Source organism: Ambystoma mexicanum, chromosome 1p, assembly GCF_040938575.1.
Source record: "Ambystoma mexicanum isolate Mex_15411 chromosome 1p, UKY_AmexF1_1, whole genome shotgun sequence".
Taxonomy (NCBI): domain Eukaryota; kingdom Metazoa; phylum Chordata; class Amphibia; order Caudata; family Ambystomatidae; genus Ambystoma; species Ambystoma mexicanum.
This window is the reverse complement of record NC_090921.1, coordinates 696954402-696981410: the sequence shown is the minus strand read 5'-3', so window position 1 is coordinate 696981410 and position 27009 is coordinate 696954402. Positions and strand designations below refer to the sequence as shown.

Sequence of the window (27009 nt, the reverse complement as noted above, 5' to 3'; positions counted from 1 at the left end):
CCCAAGTACCTCCACAAGAAAGAGGACTCGTGGTGCTTTCGTTTGGTGGGTCCCAGACCCTTACTTTTCTCTTGTTGCGGGACAGACCAGGTTCACGTGCCTGCCAGGTACTGTGACTATTAAGATGCTGACTGCACCTTCTTAGTTTCCCACCAGCCAGACTAAGTGCTCCCCCTACCTCTAGGGAGCCTTGTAGTGGGCACTGATCTGCCCGTGAACACTGCAAGGTCAATCTTCCCTGGGCAGCGTGGTCTTCCTTTCACGCACTTCGTCTTCAGGAACACCAGTAGCTTCTCTCTGCCAGCTCGCCTTCTGGTCCCTTCCACTCTGGACTGGCCCTTGTCCTTCCAGCTGCTCTCTTGGCATCCTGGTGTGCTTCCTTGCACCTTCCTGCACCGGGCTGGCTCTTGCAGCTCCTCCATGGAGGACTAGACAACTTCTTCCTGAGTCTTTGTTCCATTTCTACTATCCTTTGACCAATGTGCAGCCAGCAACAACTAGACTGCTCATTGTGGTTCTTAGTACTCTTCATGCCTCCGTTCCTCCTCTTCATCCCATTACTTATTCCAAGTTCTCTAAAATGCTCATGTTGGTTATGCGGGGCACTACACCTTCCTCCATGAAACTTCATCTCAGTGGTTTTCAATGGCATATCTTTCAACTCTACCCCATTCTTCCTCGTCTCAGTATTTCTACTCTTGATCTCCCTTGGGTTTTTTGTGCTCTTCATAGTGCCAGTACTTACCTACGGAAATGACAGGGTGACTATAACTCATGAGCCTATTAGAGAAGGGGTTGTTCTTTGGGTTATACGAAGGGAGGTCTAGGGTCTGGCGATTGGCTGGGATCACAATGCATTACTTAGCGTAAAAGCATTTCTGATGGTTGTATCTGCTTAGATTCACATGCTTTGCATAGTCCGACATCCAGTGGTCACTGCGGAGTATTGCATTTTGTTTTCGTAGTCGAAAAGGGGACGTCGACAAGGCGTGCCTGTAACACTATCCCTATAGTGACGTGCATTGTACCCACAAACCCTCACGCGTCGAGGTCCCTCTGTATTTTTTCTTCTCTGAGGGGGCAGACGTGAGCGAGTACAGAAAAGAGAGATAGATACAGGATGTCCATTTCCTTTCTATCCGTGCGGGGAGGAAGGATGGGCGCATGTGAATCTAAGCAGATACAACCATCGGAAATGCTTTTACGGTAAGTAATGCATTGTCTTCTCAGGTTTGTTAATCTGCTTAGAATCACATGCTGTGCATAGACTAGCGAGCAGTACCCGGAGTTGGAGGTGGGTTGTGAGAAGGAACAGTAGAAAAAATGTCTTAATACTGCTTGTCCCACCTGGGAATCAGATCTACAGTGGGCATCTAGACAGTAGTGTTTTGTAAAGGTGTGTACAGAACTCCAGGTTGCCGCTTTGCAAATGGACTAAAGAGGAACATTTGCAATGAATGCTATGGAAGCCCCAGTGCCACAAGTAGAATGTGCTCTCGGCTTGAAGGGTAGTGCTCTCTTAGCAAGAGAGAAACAGTGATGCATTGGACAATCCATCTGGATATAGTGGATTTTGAAACTGAATCTCCTTCTCTTCCTGCTGCCACTGAGACAAAGAACTGATTAGTCTTTCTCAGAAGTCTAGTTCTTTCCATATAAAACATGACGTCTCTGCGTATATCTAGTGTATGCAGGCTCCTTTCTCCTAAATTTGAAGGGTTTTGAAAGAACGTTGGTAGTTCTATTGACTGGTTGACATGGAATTTTGAAATAAATTTTGGTGCAAACCTAGGATGTGTGCGTAAAACCACCATATCTTTGTGAACTGTTACAAAGGGGTCTAGTATAGAGAGCGCTTGTAATTCACTCACTCTCCGAATGGAGGTGATGGCTATTAAGAAAGCAGTCTTAAGCGTGAGGTCCTTAAGGGACGCCTTGTGCATGGGTTCAAAGGGTGAGCCCATAAGCCTGGTAAGTACCACGTTTAGGTCCCATCCGGGAGCTGGGTTGGCTATAGGAGGGTGTATTCTCTTTACTCCCTCCATAAAGGCTTTTATAACTGGGACTTTCCACCATGACACTTTTGAGTTGAGAAGTGGTGTATGCGGAAAGTGCAGCTAGATGAACTTTAATAGAATTAAAGACCAATCCTGAGTCTAATAAGTGAGTCAGGTAAAGAACAATATGTGTGGGAGAGCAGTCAACAGGGTTGTTGCTCTTATTTCTACACCAGATGACAAATCTCTTCCATTTGCTAGAATAGCAGTAACAAGTGTTAGGTTTTCTAGCCTCCTTAAGAATGTCCATCTTTGAGGGAGCTGTAAGTGTCCAAATTCTATGACCTCAGGAGCCAGGCTGCTAAATTCATTGTCTGTGGGCATGGGTGTATCGTCTTGCCCCTGTCCTGTGACAGCATGTTGTACGGGCAGGGTAGTTTCACCGGTGGAGACAGAGACACCTCCATCAGGTGAGCGAACCATGGCTGTCGGGCCCACATAGGGGCCACTAGTATCATGGTGACTGGTTCCTGGTGCCTCTTGTGCATTATTTTGTTGAGAAGGGGAGTCAGGGGAAAAGCGTAAACAAATTTCCCTGACCATGTTATCCAGAGACCGTTCCCCTTGGATCGGTTCTGGGGGTAACTAGAGGATTAATCTTGGCATTGAGAGTTCTCCAGAGTTGCAAACAGATCTATTTCTGGGAACCCCCATTGTGTGAAAACGTCAAAGACAATGTCTTCTCTTAACCGCCATTCGTACTCTGCGGGCAGAGGGAAGTCTCTGCTGAGTTTGTCTGCTAGCAGATCGAGTTCCCCTGGTACATGTTGTGACAACAGGAACATGTGTTTGAGAGCCCACTTCCAGATGTTCTGGGACAGCTTGGACAGTCCTGGTGAGTGCGTGTCCCCTTGCTTGTTGAGGTAGTACATGGCTGTGGTGCTGTCTGTGAGGATCATCACTGTCTTCCCTTGCAGGTGTGCCTGGAAAGCCTTCAGTGCCTTGAAGACCGCTAGTAGTTCCAGCAAGTTTATGTGTTTGGACACTACACCCGGAGTCCAAACTCCATGTGCAGTTTGATGGGATAGGTGAGCCCCTCAACCTGTGAGGGATGCGTCTGTAGAGTGGCTTCCACTGCGGGGGTGGCGAATGGTTTCCCTATTACCAGGTTTTCCTTCGACCACCACCGTAGCGAGAGAACCAAGGCCTCTGAGAGAACCAAGGCCTGCGAGACCACCACTAGATCGTCCCATTGTCCGCTGGTCTGACACCACTGGCTGTTGAGCCACTCTTGCATTGGGCGCATGCACAGGTGCACGTTGGGTACCAAATATATACATGACGCCATCATTCCTAGCAATCGCATTGCTTTGCATACCGTCACCTCTCGACCGGCCACATATTGAGGGATCTGAAACAGCATATTCTGGACCCTCTCGTTGGAGGGGAAGACGAGGCTGTCCTTTGTTCGAATTAGAGCTCCTAGGAATTGTTTGATCTGGCTGGAGTCTAGGCTGGACTTCTCGTTGATGGAGAAGCCCAGTTGGAACAAAAGGTCTACAGTTTTTTGGGTATTTGAGAAGCATGTCTCGTAAGAATACCCTGTTATGAGCCAATCATCGAGGTAAGAGTATACTGGGATGGACAACCTGCGCAGGTGGGCCGCTGCCACTGCCAGTACTTTTGTGAATACCCTCGGTGCTGACACTATGCCGAAGGGTAGCACTCTGAACTGGTAGTGTTTGCCCTCTATCATGAACCTGAGGTATTTTCTGTGCGCTGGCAACATTAAAATATGAAAGTATGCATCTTTCATGTCCAGTGTTGTCATGTAATCTCCCAAAGAAAGTAGGGGGATTACTTCCTGTAGGGTCACCATGCGAAATTTTTGACGTTTGACGAATTGGTTCGCTGGGCGCAGATCTAGTACAGGGCGCATGATTAAGTCCTTTTTGGGTACAAGGAAGTACACTGAATAAATATCTTCCATTACCTGAGATAGAAGCACGACCTCTATTGCTCCTTTTAGTAGCAGCTGTTCCACTTCTTGAAGGATAGCAAGGTGCTCCGGTGATGAGCGTCGTCCACTTGGGGGACCGACTGAATTCTATGCAGTAACCGTGGGCTATGGTTGACAATACCCAGCGGTCTGATGTTATTCCCTCCCAAGCTGGTAGGAAAGATGTTAACCGGACCCCGACCGGCGATGCATGGGAGGGGGCCCGAACCTTCGGGTCATTTGGGGTTGGTAGCCGGGGATCCTCTGGGAGTGGGGCCCCGACCTCTACCCTTGCCAGGCCGTTGTCCTCTTTGAGTGTATTGGCCACTGGTTCCCCGAGTAGAGGACCAGTTGCCTGCAATGTACTGCTGTTGTTGCTGTTGTTGGCGTTGGCCTCGAAAAAAGCGTTTGTTGCTGAATCCTCGCTTATTGGGAGGCCTTGAGATTTGATCTAAAGTCTTTAGGGTGTCGAAATCCTTCTTTGCAGTCTCCAGTGCGTCATCCACTGCTTTCCCAAAGAGGTTAGAACCCTCTATTGGTTTATTAACCAATAGAGTGACGCCTGGGTTTCTGGCTTAAAACCGGAATTGCAGAGCCAGACATGACGCTTCAGAAGTATTCCCTGGACTAAAGAACGGCCAGCCGTTTCTGCAGCATCAAGAGTGTTTTTAATGATGCTCTGGTTAACCAGAGTTCCTTCTGTTACTGTGGTTAATAAGCGAGTTCTTAAGGGCTCAGGGACTTCCTCGAGGTCCTGCTGTAATTTTCCCCTTTCGGCATCAGCATAACTTGCCATTAGGGTATTATTATTGACAATTCTGGTTGAAAAAGCTGCAGAGGCCGTAATTCTTTTACCCAGGGCAGTAGAGTTTCCTTCCTTCTTTGTCTGGGGGTGCTTCGCTAGTTGATAGCGGAACCCCTGCTCTTTTCCTTGTGGTAGTTACCACCAAGGAGTCTGGAATTGAGTGACCCCTAACGTATAATGGGTCTGAAGGAGAGGGAGTAAACCGTTTTAATTCTTGGATTGACCCCTCTGACCAGTGCAGGTGTAGACAGCGATGGGGTGATTCGTCTCTTAACTGAGGCCAGGAGGGGAATGGTTCGACTAGTGGGAGGTTTTTCTTTTAATGATTCCTTCTACAAAATCAGTATCGGGAGTAATTTCACCAGTTTCAATCTCAAAGTGCGCTGCTGCCTTCTGTAGTAGCGCGTTGAAAGTGGGTTGGTCATCTATTGGTGACGGATTCCTGACCGGTGTGGTCTGAGGGAAGGTTTAGGATCACAGGGTCTGTAGCCTCTGGTGGTGACTGCCAAGGCTGTGAGCCACCTTCATCTGCGTCTACCTCGAAGCCCCCCTCCCACCTATGTCAAGGTTTCCCTCAAAACCTTCTTCGAGGTTCTGTTGGTCTTCACTATCCAAGAATTCCTCGTCCTCTCGAAGTGAGGGTCTTCTTCAATGAGGTCATAAGTACTGGAAGGGTGTTAAATAGTCTAGGATATTTAGCCCTGGGGTCCTCATGAAGTACCTCTCTTGGCATCTTGGGAATTTTATGTTCAGGAGTGGATATAAAATCTATCCAGTTTCTCCATACACGATTGGAATCGCTCAAGAGTCTAATGTGGTAACCCAGAACGGTCTGGAGGCGAAAAAGGAGGCCATTCTGCCTGTAGCCGTCTTGATCTGTCCCATAACGTCGAGGATAAAGTCCCTTCGCCTTCTGAGAAACCTTCTCATAGGCTAGGGGCTTCTTTCGACGGTGGGAGCGGTCCCTGTCTCCCTTCCGGCTTTCTCTGCATTTCCCTGGCCTTGTGAGCGGTCTTCGGCATATCAATCGCCGTCCGTGGAAACTATACGCGCCAAGGGATTGTCTGGTGTCGTGCAGGTAGCCCAGTCGCTAGTCGCGGCTGCGGTGGTGGGGAGGGCTTGCGACCCTTACGGTCGGTGGAGGACGCCAGTGGGTCCGGCGTCTCCGTTGGGACTATGGCTTTCTTCGTCTTTGACGAAGAAGTGCCGTGGGTTGTGTGTATGTTTATGCCTTCTGTGTTCGTCAGTGTCGCCGGGGTGTTCATCCCCATAAGTAGGGTGTAAGCCGGACTTGTCGGGGCCGGAAACAGACGCCGAGGAGCGGGTATGCTCCCTAGAGAGGTCTACAACTTCCGAAACGGAGGTTGGGTTTTCACTATCCTCGTCACACTCGGCGGCGGCGGGTGAGGAATCAGCTATAGACATAGCTTAGGCTGCCCACCTGTTGACCCTGCGGTCCTTTAAAGTTTTCGGGCGAAGCAGTTTACAGGCCGCACAGCCTTCCTCATTGTGGTCGAGGGGTAAGCAACGGTTACGCCGCTTGTGCTTGTCTTTCGATGTGAATGTGCCCTTACAGCATGGGCAAAATCTAAACGGTGTCCTCTCCATAGCTGAGGATATAGATACGAGTGATAACCCCGAAGGAAAGGGTGGGGGGGGGGGGGAGAAAGGCATTCTTCGAAATAGAAGAAATGTCCCACGACCCCACTCTCCCTACTGTATTAGGCCGGCGAGGCCAGGCCACGTGTTCGGCAGCGCCGAATGATCTCCTCCGTCTAAGTCACCGCCGTCGAAGTTCTTACTCGGCGGTGAAACAGCTTTGCAGTTTCGACATCGAAGGTGGGATCTAGTGTAATGTATAATATTAAATAACGACCAAAGGGTCGAGTAAATGTTGCAATTTCTCTAGAGGAGCTCCGTGTTAAGGCGACCAATATCTGGGTAGAAAAAAACAATCTGAGGGACCTCGGCGCGTGAGGGATTGTGGGTACAATGCACGTCACTATAGGGATAGTGTTACAGACACGCCTTGACGACGTCCCCTTTTCGACTACGAAAACAAAATGCAATACTCCGCAGTGACCACTGGATGTCGGACTATGCACAGCATGTGATTCTAAGCAGATTAACAAACATCAGAAATTTTGTTCTCAGGGTTGGGTCGTTCCTAGTCCCAGAAGGGGGTTTCCTCTCCCATGTGATCCTCTCCCTGTACACCACCCTCAGGGGGACTATTGTACCGAGGACGTATCGCCCTGGCCCCATGGGAATGGTCTCCCCAGTAGGGGAGAAGGGGCAGTCTCCACAGATTTTTCACAGACTCCAATAAAATGTAAATTACGCCACACTATGTTTCAATCAATCAAATACCACCAAAATCCACCCTGGAGTCCTATGGACTCCATCATTGGGGACTAACACCGCCAAACCACCTCTTGGAATCTGGCAGTGATACCGCTGGACCAAGTGTACCGTTGAGATGCCACCAAAATCTTAACAAACCCCAATGGCCAGTAAGGGAATTGGCCTATAACCGTGAGGTGCTGGTGGTCGAGGAACTACTTGTCTAAGGCGATGGCATAATGCCTGTCCTGAAAACAGCATTAAATATAAAACAATTTGGTGTCCTACATAAAAGCTCACATTATCAATTTTTCTTGTCTTAAGGCAATTTTTTATGTCATTTTAAAATTATAAATCTGAACAGCAGCGTACCACACACCACTCATTAAATCATGGTTCAGTTTTCTTTTTGAGATTCTGAATCAAACCATGGTGCATCCCTTTCTATAACCTGGAACTCCTGAACTTGGGGGCACTGTTTGTCTGGATAGTTTCTCCTAAAGACTCAAACTGACACTTTCTTTTGCAGCCTCTGAACTGTTGAACGGTTTTAAGAGACTATCTTTTCTTATGAATTAGTAATTCCTTCCAATGCCTCCTTTTCAAGCGTAGGCATCACCAACCAGCCTCTCTGGCTGTCAGACATCATCTTTGTGGTGCCTACCCTGGTCATTAGAAAATTAACTCAAGAGGATTGGGTTTACTCTTTGATGAATAAGAAATGCAACATTTCAGAAGATTCCTGAAGAAAAAAAACAATCCACAATACAGTCATCCATCACTGTGGAACAGTATTGCCGATCTTGTATGCTAAGGAATGCACCATTTGCCATTAAAGATCCCATAAAAATCCTTGGCCGAATCCCAAAGTAGACCTGAAATATCAGTGCTCTCTATTTGTGGCCATTTTTATTGTCCAAACACTTGCACTAATGTTTTGCTTGGAAACTTGAAACCCCATGTAATGTTTATTTAGTCATACTATATTTTTGAACAGCTGGAATTGTCCAATGGGTCTAAAAATGTACTATTGACCACTCAATTTCCTCAGCATTTCTTGTGAACAACCATTTAACGTGAAATTAAGTTAAAGGCCTTGCATACTTCCTTGACTAGAATAACATTTGGTCTAGATAACTAATACCTACCGCAAATTAAAGGTTCTATACACAGTTTTAACTTTGTTACATTTGTAATTTGTGTTGCAATCCTTTGTCTGCCAACTGTGTGCCGATCTGTTGCCTTCGAAAAATTGATGTTGCTCACCATTTAATTTGATATGCTAATTTTGCTTGTTGCGCACAAAAGTTTGGGGACCCCTTGCCTAGGGCAACCCAGCAACAATAAGCACTTTATTGCCAAAAAGTTGACAAAGAGGATAACTTTTAAAAGACACTATGGAGATTCTTACAAATTACCCATTAAAAAAAGTAGAAGATTCTGTGAGTGTGGAAAAAGGTTCCCACTCACAGAAGTATAAAGAAAAATAATCCACCAGTAAAGCAAAAAGTTCTAGGGTTGACACAGGTCAGGAAAATGCATCACAATTATGAAAATCTTACACAACATTGTGGCACAGCCATTTTAGTGTATGTATTTGGGATATATCGTACTCGTAATGGCATCAAGCGGTAAAGTGCACGGGAGAATGAAAAACAGTAGAAAAATATCTGTTGTCACCAACAGCAACTAACCAAAAAAAAGTTTAAGGGACACAAAGCATCCATACTGCACCTCACTGTGGTGAAGAATGCAGTGTAAAATAAACAGAACATGTCACTATGGACAACAGAGTTCTCCTGTGCCGTTAGCCTTGGGGACTGATCGGTGCCCACAAAACAGATACGCTTAGCAAGGCAAGAAAAGTAAAATGCTTTACTTGCCTCCAAAAGTGAGGACAGGGTCAAAACAGCAAAAGGTTGGGGGCGTCAGATGCCCATGGAGGCAAAGTAGCAATAGAATATCTTTCCTAACAGAGCCTCATTGCTAACATCAGGTCACGGTGTAAAATAAAACCATTCAAAACGAAAGGACTATACAGACAGCTGGTATTCATTCCTTGGGAGAAGTGCTAAATGCAGTGAACCTGGTGACAAACGTAAGTTTATCCTCACTAGGGAAGACCCTACATCAACTTTCGTCTGTCCCTTTATAACTTACAACTGAGGAACTAATACCCTTTATGATCCTGTATGTCACTTGCAAATGGCTTTGAAACGCCTCTATGAAAGAACTTCAGTTTACTTTTCAGATAGTATACAAAATTATGTCCCCATCAGAGCCTGCCCTCAAAAGAACAAAAACCAACTGGTACGCACAAAACAGTGTTGCAAGACCAAGGATCACAGAATCTCTCTTGAGGCCGTTTGGAAAACGCTTCCTTCAAAAATCTAAACATGCATTTCTTAATTCTCTTTAGGCATGGCTTTCATGAGCCCTGAACAGTGTTCTAAAGTAGTGCATTGCACATTCAAAGTTATTTCAACTGGACTCCCACTGATGACATTTTTTGAAACCCTAGCAACGAGATGCAGTTTAGATAACTGCACTATACAAATCCCCAATTGCAAGCAAAGGACTAAAATAGAAGGTATAAGCAAGAACAAGGATTTGAAGAAAAGGTGGAAACGGAAAAACATACATAGTAATCAAAGAAAAAAAAGGTAGGCAAGAGCAAGAAAATAAATAGAGCAGTAAAAAAATATAAGTAACTAAAGAAAAAACAAGTAGGGACAGGAAGAGGAGGAACATATAAGCTCAATCTACCTCACAAAAACAAGCATAAAGTCCACTAGCCTTTGCTACAGGGGAAAGCGCACTCAATCGCAGCACACTTTAGGATCCATTATACGACAAAAAGAAGTAACCACATTGTGTGCAATTTAGCAGACAAGCATCAGGTGGTGTTCACTTTTTGTTTGTGGATCTAAAGTAAGATGTCGTATAAAGCTAAGTGTTTTTCTAGACTGCTTACCTCTGGTGTAGCAGATCCTTCTTCATCCATATCCAGATGTTCGGAAGTGTGGTGGGTCCTAGAACGCTTTGGTACCCGAGGGGAGGAGGCCAGGCTTTCCACATCACTCTCCAGGAGGCTCTTTAAAAGGAAAATAAAAAAGGGCCTTAATGACAGACAAAAACATTGGCATAGAATTAGAAGGGAATAGTTTCTTACCTGTAACTCCATTTCTCCAGCATTGGTATCTTTCATGGATTCACATGCTTAGAATATTCCCCGTCATCAGGCTGGGATCCCTCGGTACATTGATAAAGACGTTTCCCATAGGAAAAATTTCGACACTTCTGTGTCCCATCTATGTCGTTTTGGGCCGCTTACGCATGTCCCAATAGGACGTAGCTGTATAAATGCCCCGCCCCCGCGGCTCCCTTCAGATTATAACCCCCCCAAAGTAGGATGGGGTATATATTGTTTGCATGTAGGGGAGGCAGGCGGGCGCATGTGAATCCATGAAAGATACCAATGCTGGAGAGATGGAGTTACAGATAAGAAACTATTCCCTTCTCCAGCATTGGATCTTTCATGGATTCACATGCTTAGAATAGATTGCATAGCAGTACTCTCGATTTGGTGGTGTGAATGCAAACCAATATCATCTCATCATATATATATATTTTTTTTAAAATTCAGCAGCTTACACATTGGTTCAAAAAACAAAAATTATGACAATGCATTACTTACCGTAAAAGCATTTCTGATGGTTGTATCTGCTTAGATTCACATGCTGTGCATAGGTCCGACATCCAGTGGTCACTGCGGAGTATTGCATTTTGTTTTTCGTAGTCGAAAAGGGACGTCGACAAGGCGTGTCTGAAATACTATCCCTATAGTGACGTGTATTGTACCCACAATCCTTCACGCGTTGAGGTCCCTCTGTTTGTATTTTTCTGCCCTGAGGGAGCCTTCTAGACGTGAGTGAGTACAGAAAAGAGATATAAAAGGAAGTCTATGTTCCTTCCATCCGAGCGGGGAGGAAGGGTGGGCGCATGTGAATCTAAGCAGATACAACCATCAGAAATGCTTTTACGGTAAGTAATCCATTGTCTTCTGATGCTTGTTAATCTGCTTAGAATCACATGCTGTGCATAGACTAGCGAGCAGTACCCGAAGTTGGCGGTGGGTTATGAGAAGGAACAGTAGAGAAAAGATGTCTTAATACTGCCTGACCCACCTGGGAGTCAGATCTCGAGTGTGCATCTAGACAGTAGTGTTTTGTAAAGGTGTGCACAGAACTCCAGGTAGCCGCTTTGCAGATGGACTCAAGGGGAACATTTGCAATGAATGCTATGGACGCCCCCGTGCCTCGAGTAGAGTGTGCTCTTGGCCTAAAGGGCAGTTCTCTCTTAGCAAGAGTATAGCAGAGAGTGATGCATTGAACAATCCATCTAGAAATAGTGGACTTTGAAACTGCATCCCCTTCTCTTCCTGCTGCCACCGAGACAAAGAACTGATTAGTCTTCCTCAGTGGTCTGGTTCTTTCCTTGTAGAACATGACCGCTCTACGCACATCTAGTGTGTGCAGAGTTTTTTCTCCCAAGTTGGAAGGATTTTGAAAGAACGTTGGCAGTTCTATAGACTGGTTTACGTGAAATTTCGATATGAACTTCGGAGCAAACCTTGGGTGCGTGCGTAGAACCACCTTATCTCTGTGAACTGTAACGAAGGGGTCTAGAACAGAAAGAGCCTGTAGTTCACTTACCCTCCTGATGGAGGTGATAGCTATTAAAAAAGCAGTCTTAAGAGTGAGGTTTTTAAGAGATGCTTTGTGCATGGGTTCGAAAGGTGAGCCCATGAGTCTGGTAAGTACCACGTTAAGGTCACATCCGGGAGCTGGGTCAGCTATCGGGGGGTGTATTCTCTTTATTCCCTCCATGAAGGCCTTTATAACAGGGATCTTCCACCACGACACCTTGAGTTGGGAAGTGGTGTATGCAGAAAGTGCTGCTAGGTGGACTTTAATGGAATTGAACACTAGACCTGAATCCAATAAGTGGGTCAGGTATAGAACAATATGTGTGGGAGAGCAGTCAATTGGGTTGATGCTTTTCCCTCTGCACCAGATGACAAATCTCTTCCACTTGCTAGAGTAGCAGTGGCGAGTGTTAGGTTTTCTGGCTTCCCTGAGAATGTCCATACATCTCTGCGGGAGCAGTAGATGTCCGAATTCTATGATCTCAGGAGCCAAGCTGCTAAATTCATGTTCTGGGGGCATGGATGCAGAGTCCTGCCCTTGTCTTGTGACAACATGTTGTACGGGCAGGGGAGTTTCACTGGGGGAGATAGAGACATCTCCATCAAGTGAGCGAACCATGGCTGTCGGGCCCACATAGGGGCCACCAGTATCATGGTTACTTGTTCCTGGTGCATCTTGTGCACCACCTTGTTGAGAAGGGGAGTCGGGGGAAAAGCGTAAACAAATTTCCCTGACCATTGCATCGACAGACCGTTCCCCTTGGATTGGTTCTGAGGGTACCTGGAGGCGTAACTTAGGCATTGTGAGTTCTCCAGGGTTGCGAATAGGTCTATTTCTGGGAATCCCCATTGTGTGAAGACGTCGAAGACGATGTCTTCGTGCAGTCGCCATTCGTACTCTTCGGGCAGGGGGAAATCTCTGCTGAGTTTGTCTGCCAGCAGATTGAGTTCCCCTGGTACATGTTCTGACAGTAGGAACATGTTTTGTTTGAGAGCCCACTTCCATATATTCTGGGCCAGTTTGGACAGTCCTGGAGAGTGGGTGCCCCCTGCTTGTTGATGTAGTACATGGCTGTGGTGCTGTCTGTAAGGACCAACACAGTTTTGCCTTGTAGGTGTTCCTGGAAGGCTTTTAGCGCCTTGAACACAGCTAGTAGCTCCAGTAGATTTATGTGTTTGGATGCTACGTTCGGAGTCCACACTCCGTGAGCAGTCTGATGGGATAGGTGAGCCCCCCATCCTGTTAGGGATGCGTCCGTGGTTAGAGTGGCTTGCGCCGCGGGTGTGGCAAAGGGTTTCCCTTTTTCCAGGTTTTCCTTTGTCCACCATCGTAGCGAGAGAACCAAGGCCTACGAGACCACCACTGGATCTTCCCATAATCCGCTGGCCTGACACCACTGGCTGTTGAGCCACTCTTGCATAGGGCGCATGCGCAGGCGCGCGTGAGGGCGTCCTTGCGCAGTTTGGCCCACTGCGCGTCCGCGTAGCTAGCCAGAAAAGAATTGTTGTTCGCAATTCTTGCCGAAAAGGCAGCCGAGGATGTGACTCTTTTAGCAAGGGCATATAACCTCTTGCCCTCCTTGTCAGGTGGTGCCTCACTGGTGGACAGCGGCACCCCTGCCCTCTTCCTTGTATTCGTTACTACAAGGGAATCCGGAATGGAATGTCCCCTGATGTACAGCGGGTCTGAGGGTGAAGGAGTGAAAAGTTTTTCAATCCTTGGATTAACTCCTCTGATTAGTGCGGGTGTGGATAGCGAAGGGATGATTCTTCTCTTCACTGAAGCGAGGAGGGGAATGGTCTGGCTGACTGGGGGTTTCTCCTTAATTACTCTTTCTACAAAGTCTATTTCCGGAGAGATCTCCCCAGTGTCCAGTTCGAAATGTGCTGCTGCTCTGCGCAACAGGGCATTGAATGTGGGCTGATCGTCAATGGGAGACGTGTTTCTAACTGGTGAATTGTCAGGAGGATTTAGGTTCAGGACATCAGTGTCCGAATATACTGATGGGGATTGCCAGGGATGAGAAGGTCCTTCTTCTGGATTTTCTCCAAAGCCTTCTCCTACCATGTCTGGGCTGTCTTCCAGACCTTCCTCTTGGTTCTGTCCCTCTTCATTGTCCACAAAATCATCCTCCTCTTCTAAGTATTCCTCACCCGTGAGGTCATACACATTATGGAAGTCTAAGGCTGTGTCCTGCCTCGGGTATTTGGCCCTGGGGTCCTCCTGAGGCCCTTCTCTTGTTCTCTTGGGAGTGGGAGGTTTCTGGGTGTTCATAAACCTCTCCATTCTCTCCATGCAGAGATGGAGCCTTTCCATGGTTTCATGGGGTACCCCTGAGCGGTCTAGCGGGGGAAAAATAGTGTTATCTTGCTGAAAACGGCTCGACCTCTCCCACAACGTCGAGGAAAGTGTCCCGTCGCCCTCCGAAAAGCCTTCCGGTGTGCTGGGGGTCCCCCCGACTGAAGGGGGTAGTCCCTGTTTTTCTGCAGGCTTTTTCGGCGTGTCTTTCGACCTTTGCGTAGTGCTCGACGTGTCCTTCGGCGTACGCTTCTGGGCGTCGGCTACGACGATCCTCGCCAAGCTCTCTGTGACTCGTTTGTCAGCGGAGGGCTGTGGTTTCGACGTTACGGGTGTCGAACGTTCTACGGCGGCGTGCGTTCTCTGCTGGTGCGCGCCGGCCGATGGTTTGGGGGCGGCGCCCTTATTTGCCGAAAGCCCAGTCGCTGGTCGCGGCTGCGGTTGCGAGAGGGGCTTCGAACCCGAACGGTCCGAGGAGGCCGCCGGTGTAACCTGCGTCTCCTTGGGCGCTGATGCTTTCTTCGTCTTCGACGAAGAAGAGCTATGGGTTGTGTGTTCATGTGTTGTATCGTGTGAGTCAGTGTCGCCGGGGTGTTCATCCCCATAAGCAGGGCATGAGCCGAGCCCGTCGGGGCCGGGGACAGACGACGAAGAGCGCGAGCGCTCCTTAGAGGGGTGTACGACTTCCGTAGCGGAGGTCGTGTTATCACGTTCCTCGTCACCGTCGGTGGTCGCAGCGGCGGGTGAAGACCCGGCCTTCGACATAGCGTAGGCCGCCCACCTCTTGACCCTACGGTCTTTTAGAGTCTTTGGCTTTAGAAGCCGACAAGCCGAGCAACCCTCTTTGTGATCGAGGGGCAAGCAGCGGTTACACCGTGAATGCTTGTCCTTCCAAGTAAACTTGCCCTTACAAAGTGGGCAAAACCTAAAGGGTGTCCTCTCCATAGCCGAGGCAATAAACCGTGATAACTACCCCAAGGGAAAGGAAGGAGAAAAGGAAAGGCATTCTCAGAAAAAGAATCAGAGATGTCCCACGACCCCACTCTCCCTACTGTATTTGGCCTGCGAGGCCAGGTCACGTGTTCGGCAACGCCAAAGGATCTCCTCCGCTCGTCCCCTCCGTCGAAGATCTTGCTCGGCGGAGACAGCTTCACAACTGCGTCGAGGGAGGGATCGATATATTAATCTTTAACAGGAAAAAACGACCAAAGGTCGAGGAGATGGAATCTGCAATGTCTCTCGAGGAGCTCCGCGTAAAGGCGACCAGTAGCTGGGCGGAAAAAAACAATCTGAGGGACCTCGACGCGTGAAGGATTGTGGGTACAACACACGTCACTATAGGGATAGTATTTCAGACACGCCTTGTCGACGTCCCTTTTCGACTACGAAAAACAAAATGCAATACTCCGCAGTGACCACTGGATGTCGGACCTATGCACAGCATGTGATTCTAAGCAGATTAACAAGCACCAGAAATATATATATATTTTTTTTTTTAACAGGACATTCCCTTGAATATTACCTCACTTAAACAGATGACGTAGGACTGCTCGTCCCGTCTGTACATCGTCTGCATGTTGGCGTTCGAGGCAATAATGGCAGGTAAATGTATGTGGTACCGACCAGGATGCCACCCGACATATCTCCCAGCGGGATCCCGGCCCACAACGCCGCCGAAGACGCAGTTGATCTCGTGGAATGGGCTCTCTGACGCCTTTCCAACGGCTTCCCCGCCTTCGAGTGACAAAAGGCAATCGTCGACGAGACCCATCGAGCCAGTCCTTGTTTTGAGATCGCCTTTCCTTTTGCCGATGACCCATAAACCAGAAACAGCTGTCTCGTATTTCTAAATTGCTGAGTACGATAAAGGTAAATCTTTAGAGCTCTTTTCACATCCAATGTATGGAGAGCTTTTTCTGAGACCGATGACTGAGTCGCGAAGAATGTAGGTAGTACAATCGACGAATGTTTATGGAAGACAGTAGGAATTTTCGGTATGAAATGAGGGTTGGTTGCCAGCACCACCTTGTCTTTAAAAATCTCAAGTATGGAGGATCAATGACTAGTGCTTGTATCTCCGAGAGTCGTCGTGCTGAAGTGATGGCCACCAAAAAAGCCAACTTCCACGATAAGAATTTCATAGATGAGGAAGCCATAGGTTCAAAGGGAGCTTTCATTAGTTCCGTCAACACTAGGTTAAGACTCCAGTTCGGAGGAAACTTTTTAATCGGTGGAAATGTGCGAAATAAGCCTTTCATGAAGTGCTTTATCAGCCTATCACTAAACAATGGTGACGAATGCCTTCTTTGCGTGAATCTTGAAATGGCTGCCAGGTGAAAAAGATAAACCACTCTCTGCTAAATGCAGCAAATATGGAAGAAGCTGTTCTGGAGTTATATTCAGGGGCTCTAACCCTGGTTGATCTTTACACCACATGCAGAATCTCCTCCACTTGGATGCATACGAAGTGTTCGTGGACAGAGCCGACACAGGTGGTAAAATTCGACGGCTATCCAATGAAATAGCTAGGGTACCAAACTCCGAGAAGTCAGGAGCCATGCTGTCAGGTTGAGACTGTCCGGATCGTGATGCCACACTGTTCCCTTGTCCCGGGTCAGGAGGTTCAAAACCTTCTGAAACCTTACTGGCCGCGCTATTGATAGCTGTAGCAGGTCGGAGAACAACGCCTGCCTCGGCCAATAAGGAGCCACTAAGATCACTCGACATCGGTATCTGAATCCATTGCAGGGTCCGTCGTATGAGTGGAAACAGGGGAAAGGCGTATAGAAACTTGTCCGTCCAGGGGAAGGAGAACGCTTCCCCCAGCGAATCGAGCTGCGGCCATCTGCTGGCATACTGTTCACACTTCTTGTTCTCTCTCGTCGCAAAGGGATCCAGAGAGAGCTGTCCCCACTTTTTGAAAATCTCCGACAACTGATGCTCGTTCAATTCCCATTCGTCTATCTGATCCATTTCTCTGCTGAGAGAATCCGCTTGTACGTTTTTTACTCCCGGAAGATGGCTACTATAGTTATATTTTGTTGTAGCGCCCACTGCCATACTTCCTGAGCTTCGGTGGAAAGAGTCCTGGAGCGAGTACTTCCTTGTTTTCTCAAGTAAAACATCGTTGTCGTGTTGTCTCTCAGTATTCTCACCACTGATCCTTTTATGTGCAGCAGAAAAGCTTTCAAAGCCCAACGTACTGCCCTCAACTCCAGCACATTGATGTGAAGGGCTGACTCCTCCTCCGACCACCGGCCTTGCATTTGAAGAGAGCCCAGATGCGCTCTCCATCCCGTCCGAGACGCATCCGTCACCATCGTCATGTGAAACTCCAGTTCCTGCAGGGGGACCCCTCTGGATAGGTTTTCGAAGACTTGCCACCATCGAAGTGCTCATAGGAGCTCGTTGTTGACGATCAGTTTGTCTGACCAAAGACCTTGGCTCTGGGCCCATCGGTCTGCCAGGAATTCTTGAATTGGCCTCATGAAGAGGCGACAGTTGTTCACCAAGGGGATACACAAAGCCATGGCTCCCAATATCGACATCTATCCCCTTACCAACACTCTGGTGTTGAGCCCCCCACTGTTTTGCCAGCCGATTGAGCCTGTGAATCCTCTCCACAGATGGTTTCACCAATCCGGATTGAGTTTCGAACTTTGCACCCAAAAACACCAAGCTTTAATGAGGACTTTTCAAAGTTGACCGCAAATCCTAGTCGTCGCAGAAGTTGCATGGTGGCCTCTAGACTTGCTTGCGTTTTCATAGGGGACGACCCCCTCACTAATCAATCGTCCAGATAAGGGTAAACATGATGACCCTGTTTTCTTAACCATGCTGCTACCGAGGCTAGGCACTTTGTGAACATCCTGGGAGATGATTTTAATCCGAATGGGAGCACTGTGAACTGGTAGTGGGTCCGCCCGACTGCAAACCTTAGGAACTCTGTGTCGTCGAAGCATTGGTATATGAAAATACGCGTCCTGGAGATCCAACGACGCCAGAAAATCCCCCTGTTGAATCGACCGGATCACTTCCTGAAGTGTGAGCATTTTGAATTTCAGATTTTTTAATGTTTTGTTGAGGTCTCGAAGGTCGAGAATGGGACGCCACTTTCCATTGGGCTTTATCACGACCAAGTATCGGGAGTACACTCCTTGACATCTGAGACACAGGTACCAATTCTAAAGCCCCTTTTTGTAGCATAAGTACTACTTCCCGTTTTAAAATTTTCAGGTGGGGTTGAGCTGAAAACACTGATGGAATATGCGACGGCTTGCTTTTGAATTGTAAGGAATGACCGAACTTCACAGTGTCCAATACCCACCAGTCTGAGGTTATCTTTCCCCACTCGTCCACACAGTGAGAAACCCCGCCTCCTAGGATGTTCTGAAACTCGTCATTGCTGGTCTTTTGATCGTTTGTCCTTCGGCGACGATGAGTAACCTCCCCTTTTTCTTGAGGCTTGAAGGTCTCAATGTCTTCTTGCGGTTTGAGAAGCCCGCATGTAGCCTTGAGAGGAGTACGACGGTCTATTGAAAGTACGGTCCCTGGATGACGAGAACCGGGAATTTCCTGACACTCCTCTAAAGGGGCGAAATGAACAAAAATGTATGCCACTCTGGAGGGCCCGCCCCAAGGGAGCATGCTGTGTCCGAGTCTTCTTTCATGCCTTTCAAGGCCTCGTCCACCTTCTCCCCAAAAAGGGGGTCCCCTTCAAAAGGCATATCCAACACTTTATATTGCACTTCAGGTCGAAAGTTGGTGCATTTGAGCCAGGCCTGTCTCCTCAGAACCACTCCGTTGTTAACCTGATTAAAGCCTGACTCTGCCAGATCTACAGCTATATTTATTGAGTGATTAGAGGCCTCTTCTCCCTCTCGAACAAGCAACATCGCAGCTTTTCTATGTTCGTCCGGCAGATGTTCCAGTATGGGTGCTAAACGATGCCACATCTCTGTCATACCTCGCCATAATAGCTAGAGAAATGTCCGCCTTCACCGTCATTGCACCCACCGACAACCCCTTCTTGCCAAAGGCATCTCGTCTCCTGGGTCGTTCTCCAGAGGAGTTGTGCATTTATGTTGAAACCTTGCCTTTCTTGCAGCAGCCGCTGATACCACCGACTCTGGAGAAGGTTGAGAGGACAAACATTTCGGAGTAGACTCAGGAGCCTTGAATTTCTTTTCCAGTCTACCTTTAATCGCCGGCTCCGAGAACGGATGACGCATTGTTCATAGCCCCTCTTGCCATACAGGATCTAAAATGGGGACTGAAAACACCGATTTTCTCCTCTTTCCCATATAATCGAACAAGAAACAGTCTTTCCTCTCCTCCTCCTGGGCCAGCCGAAATTCGGTACAAGCCTTACCCATTATCGTGTGGAAAGAACCAATGTCATCCGGAGGTGACGGTTGGGCTGGGCTTCTTGGAGCTTCCATCTCCGCCTCCGACTCCCAGGTCGGGTCCCTAGAGGGGGACAACGATACATCCGATATAGACTCTCTCTCACTCGGATTCCGGCAGTAGTTCTTCCGGGTGTGGACATGGAAGGTCTTCACGGACTGGCGCCGTCGTCGACGCCATAGGAGTCGGCCGATGGGAAGGGCCTGGCTTGTCGTCGAATGGTCTCGCTGGAGCAGCAACCTGAGGTAACTTTGCATCCAATTTCTTCAACAAGGTTTGTAATGTAGACAAAACTTCCAGGGATAAAACAGCCTGAGGGTTGAGTAATGGAGTTATAACCGGGATATTCGCCCCGCTCCAAAGAGTCAGAGAGCTAACCCCTTGCAACCCAAGTTCCGCAGGCCCAGCCACCTGTTCACGTTCATCCACGGATGATATGGACAAGGGTGCCTCCTGCTGTAACAAGGTTTCTGGTAAAACTGGGTCATACACCTCCGGTCGCCAGCTTTCCTGTGGAGCCTCCGTCGATGAGGCTAATTTCTCGATCGTCGTCGCCGTCACATGACTCGGCGGAACCCCTGAAGAGACGATCTGTGTCAATGGTAGCGAGGGCGTCGACGATCGAACTCCCGTCGACGACACCGGTGGATGCACAGAGCCTTGAGGTGTTCCCGCCTTTTTTTTTAACTTGATTTGTGTCTTGAAGAATCTCGATTCGAGGATGGTCTATGATGATCACCTGAGGAGGATCTCGACAGGTCTTTTCTCTCCTTTGACGAGGCGGAAGACAACAAAGTTTTTATTTTCAACGAAGATTCTCTCGTGGAATGTTTTTCCGATGAGCCTTTCTCCATCGAACGCACTTTCTTTGCCGGAGGTTCAGCCGATACAAAACGGCGGGGGGCCCCTAGAGATTTAGCAGTTGAGGCCAAGCTATGCATGGAGCCTACCTCCGAAGGGGGGTATGCACCCGCTCTGTCGTTCAACCAAGCCACCAGCTGCCTATTCCGGTCTTTGAGGGTCTTCTGCGAGACGCTTTTACAAATGTCACAATTGTCTGCCGCATGGTGAGGGTGGAGACAATATATACAGTCCATATGGCCATCTCCTTCATACACCTTTAATCCGCATGTAGCACACGGACGAAAAAGAGCTTTCCCAGACATTAGGAAAAAACGAAAAAACAACCTAGTAAAATAGTAGATGACACGAGGTGATCCCACTACTTTGGAAGACGGTTGAAATCTGAAGGGAGCCGCGGGGGTGGGGCATTTATACCGCTACGTTCTATTGGGGCATGCGTAAGCGGCCCAAAATGACTTAGATAGGACACAGAAGTGTCGACATTTTTCCTATGGGAAACGTCTTTATAAATGTACCGAGGGTTCCCAGCCTGATGACAGGGAATATTCTAAGCATGTGAATCCATGAAAGATCCAATGCTGGAGAAATAAAGATTTCTTGCACAGCACCACAGAACCAACTTTCATTTGTGCATCCAAGAAAAGAACAGCTGACAGTTTGTATCCTCTCATGTGCTAGGTTTTTAAAAATGTTAGTTTCATTTTTATTTTATTAATTCTCTTTGGAAATACTTAAAATAAAAATGATCACTGTTCGGAAAGATTGCTCCTTACTGCACCTTTCCTTCCATTTATATGGATCCCCAAACGTTTTATTTTATTTTTCTATCTGACCTGTTCTTTTTACAGCACAGTGAAGCCTTAAGCCTCACTACACTGTCTTTTGCTCATCTTTTATGGGGAAACTGACTGGTCCTTCGGGCTGTCAGTAGGAGTAAACAAAAAATGCCCTTCGTCTAGTTACTTTGTTACTACTTTCAGTAACTTTTTACCATTTGTGGTAGTTTTCATCATTGTACAATGTATCTTACAATGCAGTACATTGGGGTACACTTTTTGTTTTGCCCTAGACTACCATAAGAGAATTTTGGCTACTCCAGGTGTGCTAAATGGACAAGCTGGTGGCAGCAGTGACTTCTTACAATTTCCTGGTGCATTTCGTATTATCCTTACCACGTTTACCGCAATTGGCTTCCAACTGTGACTAGTGGTCAAACATGGTCATGCCCCAAGGTTTTTTGCTTGTCCTTTGGCCATCTTGTCTTTTAGCCCTCGTCCTGGCCTGTAAGACCAGAAAAATCCTTATATGGACTTGCAGTGCCCAGGAAAGCAGAGGCTTCTGGCAGACTACTGGAGGGCTATTTGTGTTTGCTGCCAGGGAGTGGGCTGGGACTGTCTGGTCCTAACCCACAAACTGGTGCCAGCATGAGAGAACCTGTGGCTGACCAGCTCTGATTTTGGGCTACCGTGCTGCAGACGTCACTGTTCCGAGTTGAGGCCTGGAACTTTGGGGATCTTCAGCTTGTGCAACAAGACTTACCTGTGCAAAGATTTGTGGTCCTAGCATCAAAGGGACCAGAGATAGGAGGGAAAGTCTGACCGCAGCAAGTGAATCCCTTTGCGTCGCTGTGCATCGGTGGCCATCATCCAAAACGGTCCATTCCTGTCCTGAGAGGTGTTCTGTTACATTCTTCAACTAGGAGACCTTACACCAGTATTAGACACCTCCCAGAGAGCTGCTCGAACCTGCATCCCCTAGGAATCAAGGGCTGAGGCTCATGGCGGGAAAAGCGACCTTGGACCCACTTCAATCAACCTGCCAAGTCCTGTGACGAATGGGGTGAGTTCTAGCAATACTTACCTGAAGCCCTTTACTCCCCTTTTAAAAATATGGTAACTTTTAGAAACGTTTAGATAACTTTGGCTTTGCCATTGCTTGTTCAAACAAGCACTCCGAAAGTTGGGAACATGTTGGTTAGCTAGTTTAACTCGTCCCTACACTTGGGAGTTCACTGTGACCCTGCCTTCTTTTTTACCAGCTTCACAAAACTGTATGGAACTTTGCTTAACTTTTGGGCCCAAGGCCCCATACATATAAGAGATGTCTTTCTGAAGTTAGGATTGAATCTCTGGTTGGGGGAGTTTTCCGAAAGTCCTACTGGTAGTAAGACTTTAGTAAACTATCCCAGTAGTTTGTAGATCTCCAACTCTTAGTATCATTCTGTACTAATTCAGGACCTTGGTAGAGTGGCAGAGCAGTCAGGCTTATCTTAAGAGGAAGATGTGTGCTGTAGGTAAGTACACTGAACCTTAGCTAGACACGCACATCAAAGAAACTCTTACACTTATAATTTATATAAAAGAACAAGTTACTTACCAACTGGTAACGTTCTTTCGACTGGATGTTCCTCCAATGTATTCCACATCTTTGACATGAAATGTCCACAGCTGTGCACTTCAGAAACTTTTTCGGCAGAGGGCGTCCTGTGTCGATGGCGTCTGGGTCAATGTCCCTCGAAGGCCTCCATCGAGGACGACATCAAAGGATGTTATAAATAGAATGCATGGCACCCATAGCCTCAGTTTTTTCCCTCAGAACGTGAGCTACCAGTCTCATGCCTGCTTAACTGCACTTAGCCCTGCGGAAACGGAAGCTGCAATCGCATAGGAAATTCTCCTGATGGGCAGGCTAGGAGGGCGATGTGAAATACGTTGGAAGAACATCCAGTCGAAAGAACGTTACCAGTTGGTAAGTAACTTGTTCTTCAAATGGATTGTGTCCTCCAACCTATTCCACATCTTTGACAGACTCCCAAAGCAGTACCAGTAAATGGAGGAGGCAAAAGAATTTAGAGTACCCAATTAGATTGCGGAATAAAGAACCGCCTTCCCAAAGGCCATACCTGGACCATGGATTGTATCCAGGGAATAATATTTTACAAAGGTGTGGATGGAAGCCCATGTAGCAGCATCACAAATATTCCTAATAGGAACACCCCGCTGGCGGGCGGTGGAAGTAGCCACGCCCCTAGTGGAATGAGCTCTCAACCCTTCAGGAGGGTCCTTACCCACCAATCGATAACATTCTGTAATGGTGAGGATAATCCACCTGGACAAGGTCTATTTGGTAACAGCCTGGCCCAATCGGTGTCCAGCATATCCAACAAGGAGTTGATCGTCCACTCTGACCCTGGACATCCTAGAAATGTAAAAGCACAGAGCTCTCCTAGGATACAACCGATGGAGTCGCTCCTCTTCCTTACCAGGATGAGGAGGATGGTAGAAAGATGGAAGAACCACCTTTTGACTCAAATGATATTCAGAAACTACCTTAGGTAGAAAGGAGGGACGTACTCGCAGAACAGCCCTGTCCTTGTGAAACACAGTAAAGGGTGGCTTAGATGAAAGTGCCTGCAATTCACTCACTCTGCGAGCGGAAGTAACCACAGCCAAGAACACAGTCTTGAAGGGCAATAATCTCAAAGGACAAGAGTGCAAAGGTTCAAACGGAGCACCCATGAGAAATTTCAGAACCAAATTCAAATCCCAAACCGGCACCTGGAAAGGGGATGGCAGGAATACATTAGTCAGTTCTTTAAGAAACTGAGAAATCAAGGTAATCTTAAAATAAGAGCATTCTTCAGATGAGCGCTTAAAGATACAGTGCCGCCAGGTAACCTTTAATGGTACCTACTTGAAGGCCCCTGTGGGCGAAAGAAAGTAAGAAAGACAAAACCATAGGAATGGAGCACTGAAAAGGATCAACATTGTGATATCTGCATCAGTCGCAGAACTTACAGCAACAGTACAGGGATTTTGCTGCAGGCCGCCTGACCGAAAGCAACACCTCCATCACGTCATCCGGGAGGTCCCAATCCTTATACCTAAACCTTTCAGATAGCAAGCGTGAAGGTTGAGAGTCTTGACCTCTAGATGGAGTACCTGGCCCCCTCTCCCTCCTCCTCCCCCTCCCGCGAGAGCAGATCTTTTCGGTAGGGAAGACGGCGTGGAGGACAGATGGACATTTCTAGAAGGTCCGGGTACCACGCTCTCCTGGCCCAATCCGGAGCAATGAGGATCATGTGGTAACCTAACCTCCGCAACACTTGAGGAATGACAGGGACTGGAGGAAACACATACAAGAGTGGGAATGACCAATTCACCACAAACGCGTCTCCTAAGGCTCCTCTTGGAGGAAATTGCGTGGATCCTCAAAGGGAGAAGATCTCCTTAAGGACTTCCTGAGCCAACTCCCACTCGTGGGAGACGGTGCTCTGCCTGCTCAGAGCGACCGCCGCTGCATTTTCGACTCCGGCCAGATAAACCGCCCCCCAGGCCCCCCCGAAATCGAAATTGCCTGCTGGATGGCCCAGAACCAGAGCTGCATTGCCTCTCTGCACAACGGAAGTGCCCCTACCCCCCTTTTTGTTGAGGTAATGCATGGCCACTGTGTTGTCCGTCATGATCAGGACACTCTTCCCCCATACAGAGGGCACATAAGCCTTCAGGCTAGGCTGACGGCCCGTAGCACTAACAGAATGATGTGGAGTCTGGACTCAGACGGAGACCAACGACCGCTGGCGGGTAAGTCGCTGGCATGCGCCCCATCCTGTGAGGGAAGCAGCCGTCACTACCGTCACCTCCGGCCACGGTTAGCAAAACTGATCCCCCTTCATCAGGTTCCCTTCGTTGGCTCACCACAGAAGATCCTGGGAGACCGAGAGTGGAATCTGAAAGGTATCAGGTAATATTATCCCCACCAAAAAGGAACAAGTTACTTACCTGTAACTGTTCTCCAGCATGGGTCTGGCATGGATTCACATGCTCATGAATATTCCCTGTCATCAGGCTGGGAATCCTCGGTAAAGAAAAAAATCAGTTTCGTTTCTGAACTGTCTTTCTCCTAATAACCAATCACTGGTCTCTGGGTCATAGTGCCCCCAGCCAATGACTGCCCTTTACCTAAGCCCCTCCTTTGGCAGCCATCTTCAGATTTGGTAGCACGTAAAGGGGCAGTAGGACCAAGAGAAGAGCCGCAGAGGGGTAGGACGGTGGGTTCACATGTGAATCCATGCCAGACCCATGCTGGAGAACAACAATTACAGGTAAGTAACTTGTTCCTTCTCCAGCATGGAGTCTGGCATGGATTCACATGCTCATGAATACAAGAATACTTAGCAGTACACACATGCACAACCACGGGAGGTGCCAAGGGTCAACATTAAGCATTTACATCAACTCAAGATTAAGGATCTCCTACCCCCTCACCAGGCGCACTTTCAGGCGAACAGGTTGCGCAGCACTGCCTGGCCGACTCTGGACTCCTCCCTGGAATCCCGGTCGATGCAGTAGAATCTCGTGAAGGTGTGCGTCGACCTCCACGTAGCAGCCCTGCAGATGTCCAGCAAAGGCACACCAGACAGGAACGCCATGGTAGCAGTGATCGCTCTGGTTGAATGGGCTCTCGGACGGCCGGGCAACGGTCGGTTTGCCAACCGGTGACAGTGCATGATGCAGCCGGAGAGCCATCTGGAAATGGAAGCCTTCGAGAGGGCCTTCCCTTGGTTCACAGGTCCAAAGTTCACAAACAACTGTGATGTCTTCTGAAAATTCTTTGTGCGGTCCACGTAAAACTTCAGCGCTCTAGCCACATCCATCAAGTGCAAAGTCCTCTCAGCCGGCGACAAAGGCGACAGGAAGAAAACAGGTAACACGAAGGGCTCGTTGAGAAGTCCGACGGCACTTTGGGCATGAAGGAGGGGCGCGTCCTCAGCACCACCCTCGTCTCATGGAATGTCAGGTAAGGTGGTTTGCAGGAGAGGGCCTGGATCTCTCCCACTCGTCGTGCGCAGGTGATGGCCACAAAAATCGCTGTCTTCCACGATAGGAACTTCAACGGTGCTGAATGCAGAGGCTCGAATGGCGGCCCCATGAGCCTGCTCAGCACCACGTTGAGCTCCCACGCCGGGTCGGAGCCTTCACCGGCGGGAATGATCGGAACAGTCCCTTCATAAACTACTTCACCAGGCGATGAGACCACAGAGATGAACGCCCCGGAGTTCTGGTGTAGCGGGAAATCGCTGCTAGATCTATCTTGATGGAGGCATGAGCTAGCCCCGCCTTGGCCAGCGACAGTAGGTACGGCAGCACTTGAGGGGCCGTAATCCGCAGAGGGTTAATCTTCTGTGCACGGCACCAGACAGAGAACCTCTTCCATTTGTGTCCATAGCACTTGAGAGTTGAGGACGCCCTGGCCTTTGCAAGCACCTTCTTGCAGTCTGCCGGGATATCGTACCCTCCAAACTCTAGTGCTGCAGGAGCCAGGCCTGCAAGTTCAGCGACCACGGGTCGTGGTGGAGGATGGCGTCTTCTTCTCTGGCGAGGAGATCCACGTCCATCGGCAGTTTGACTGGTGGGGGAAGCCAACATGTCCAGAAGGTCCGGGAACCAGATCTGCCTCGGCCACGCCGGTGCGACGAGGATCATTCTGCACCGGACCGTCTGAGTTGGTCGATGAGTCACAGCAGCAACGGCATTGGTGGGAACGCATACAGGAACAGGCCGTCCCAGGGAAATGAGAAGACATCGC

The 27009-nt window shown here is 48.3% G+C and overlaps 1 protein-coding gene across 5 annotated transcripts in view; it reads right to left on the bottom strand.

Moving 5' to 3' along the window:
• GON4L (gon-4 like) overlaps positions 1-27009 on the bottom strand; it is a 2357623-nt gene that overhangs the window by 1859001 nt on the left and 471613 nt on the right. For all 5 annotated transcript variants that reach the window (XM_069649947.1, XM_069649953.1, XM_069649967.1 and 2 more), the window contains one exon: positions 10119-10238. In XM_069649947.1, the coding sequence (XP_069506048.1) occupies positions 10119-10238 (120 nt within the window). The remainder of the gene's footprint in view (positions 1-10118; positions 10239-27009) is intronic.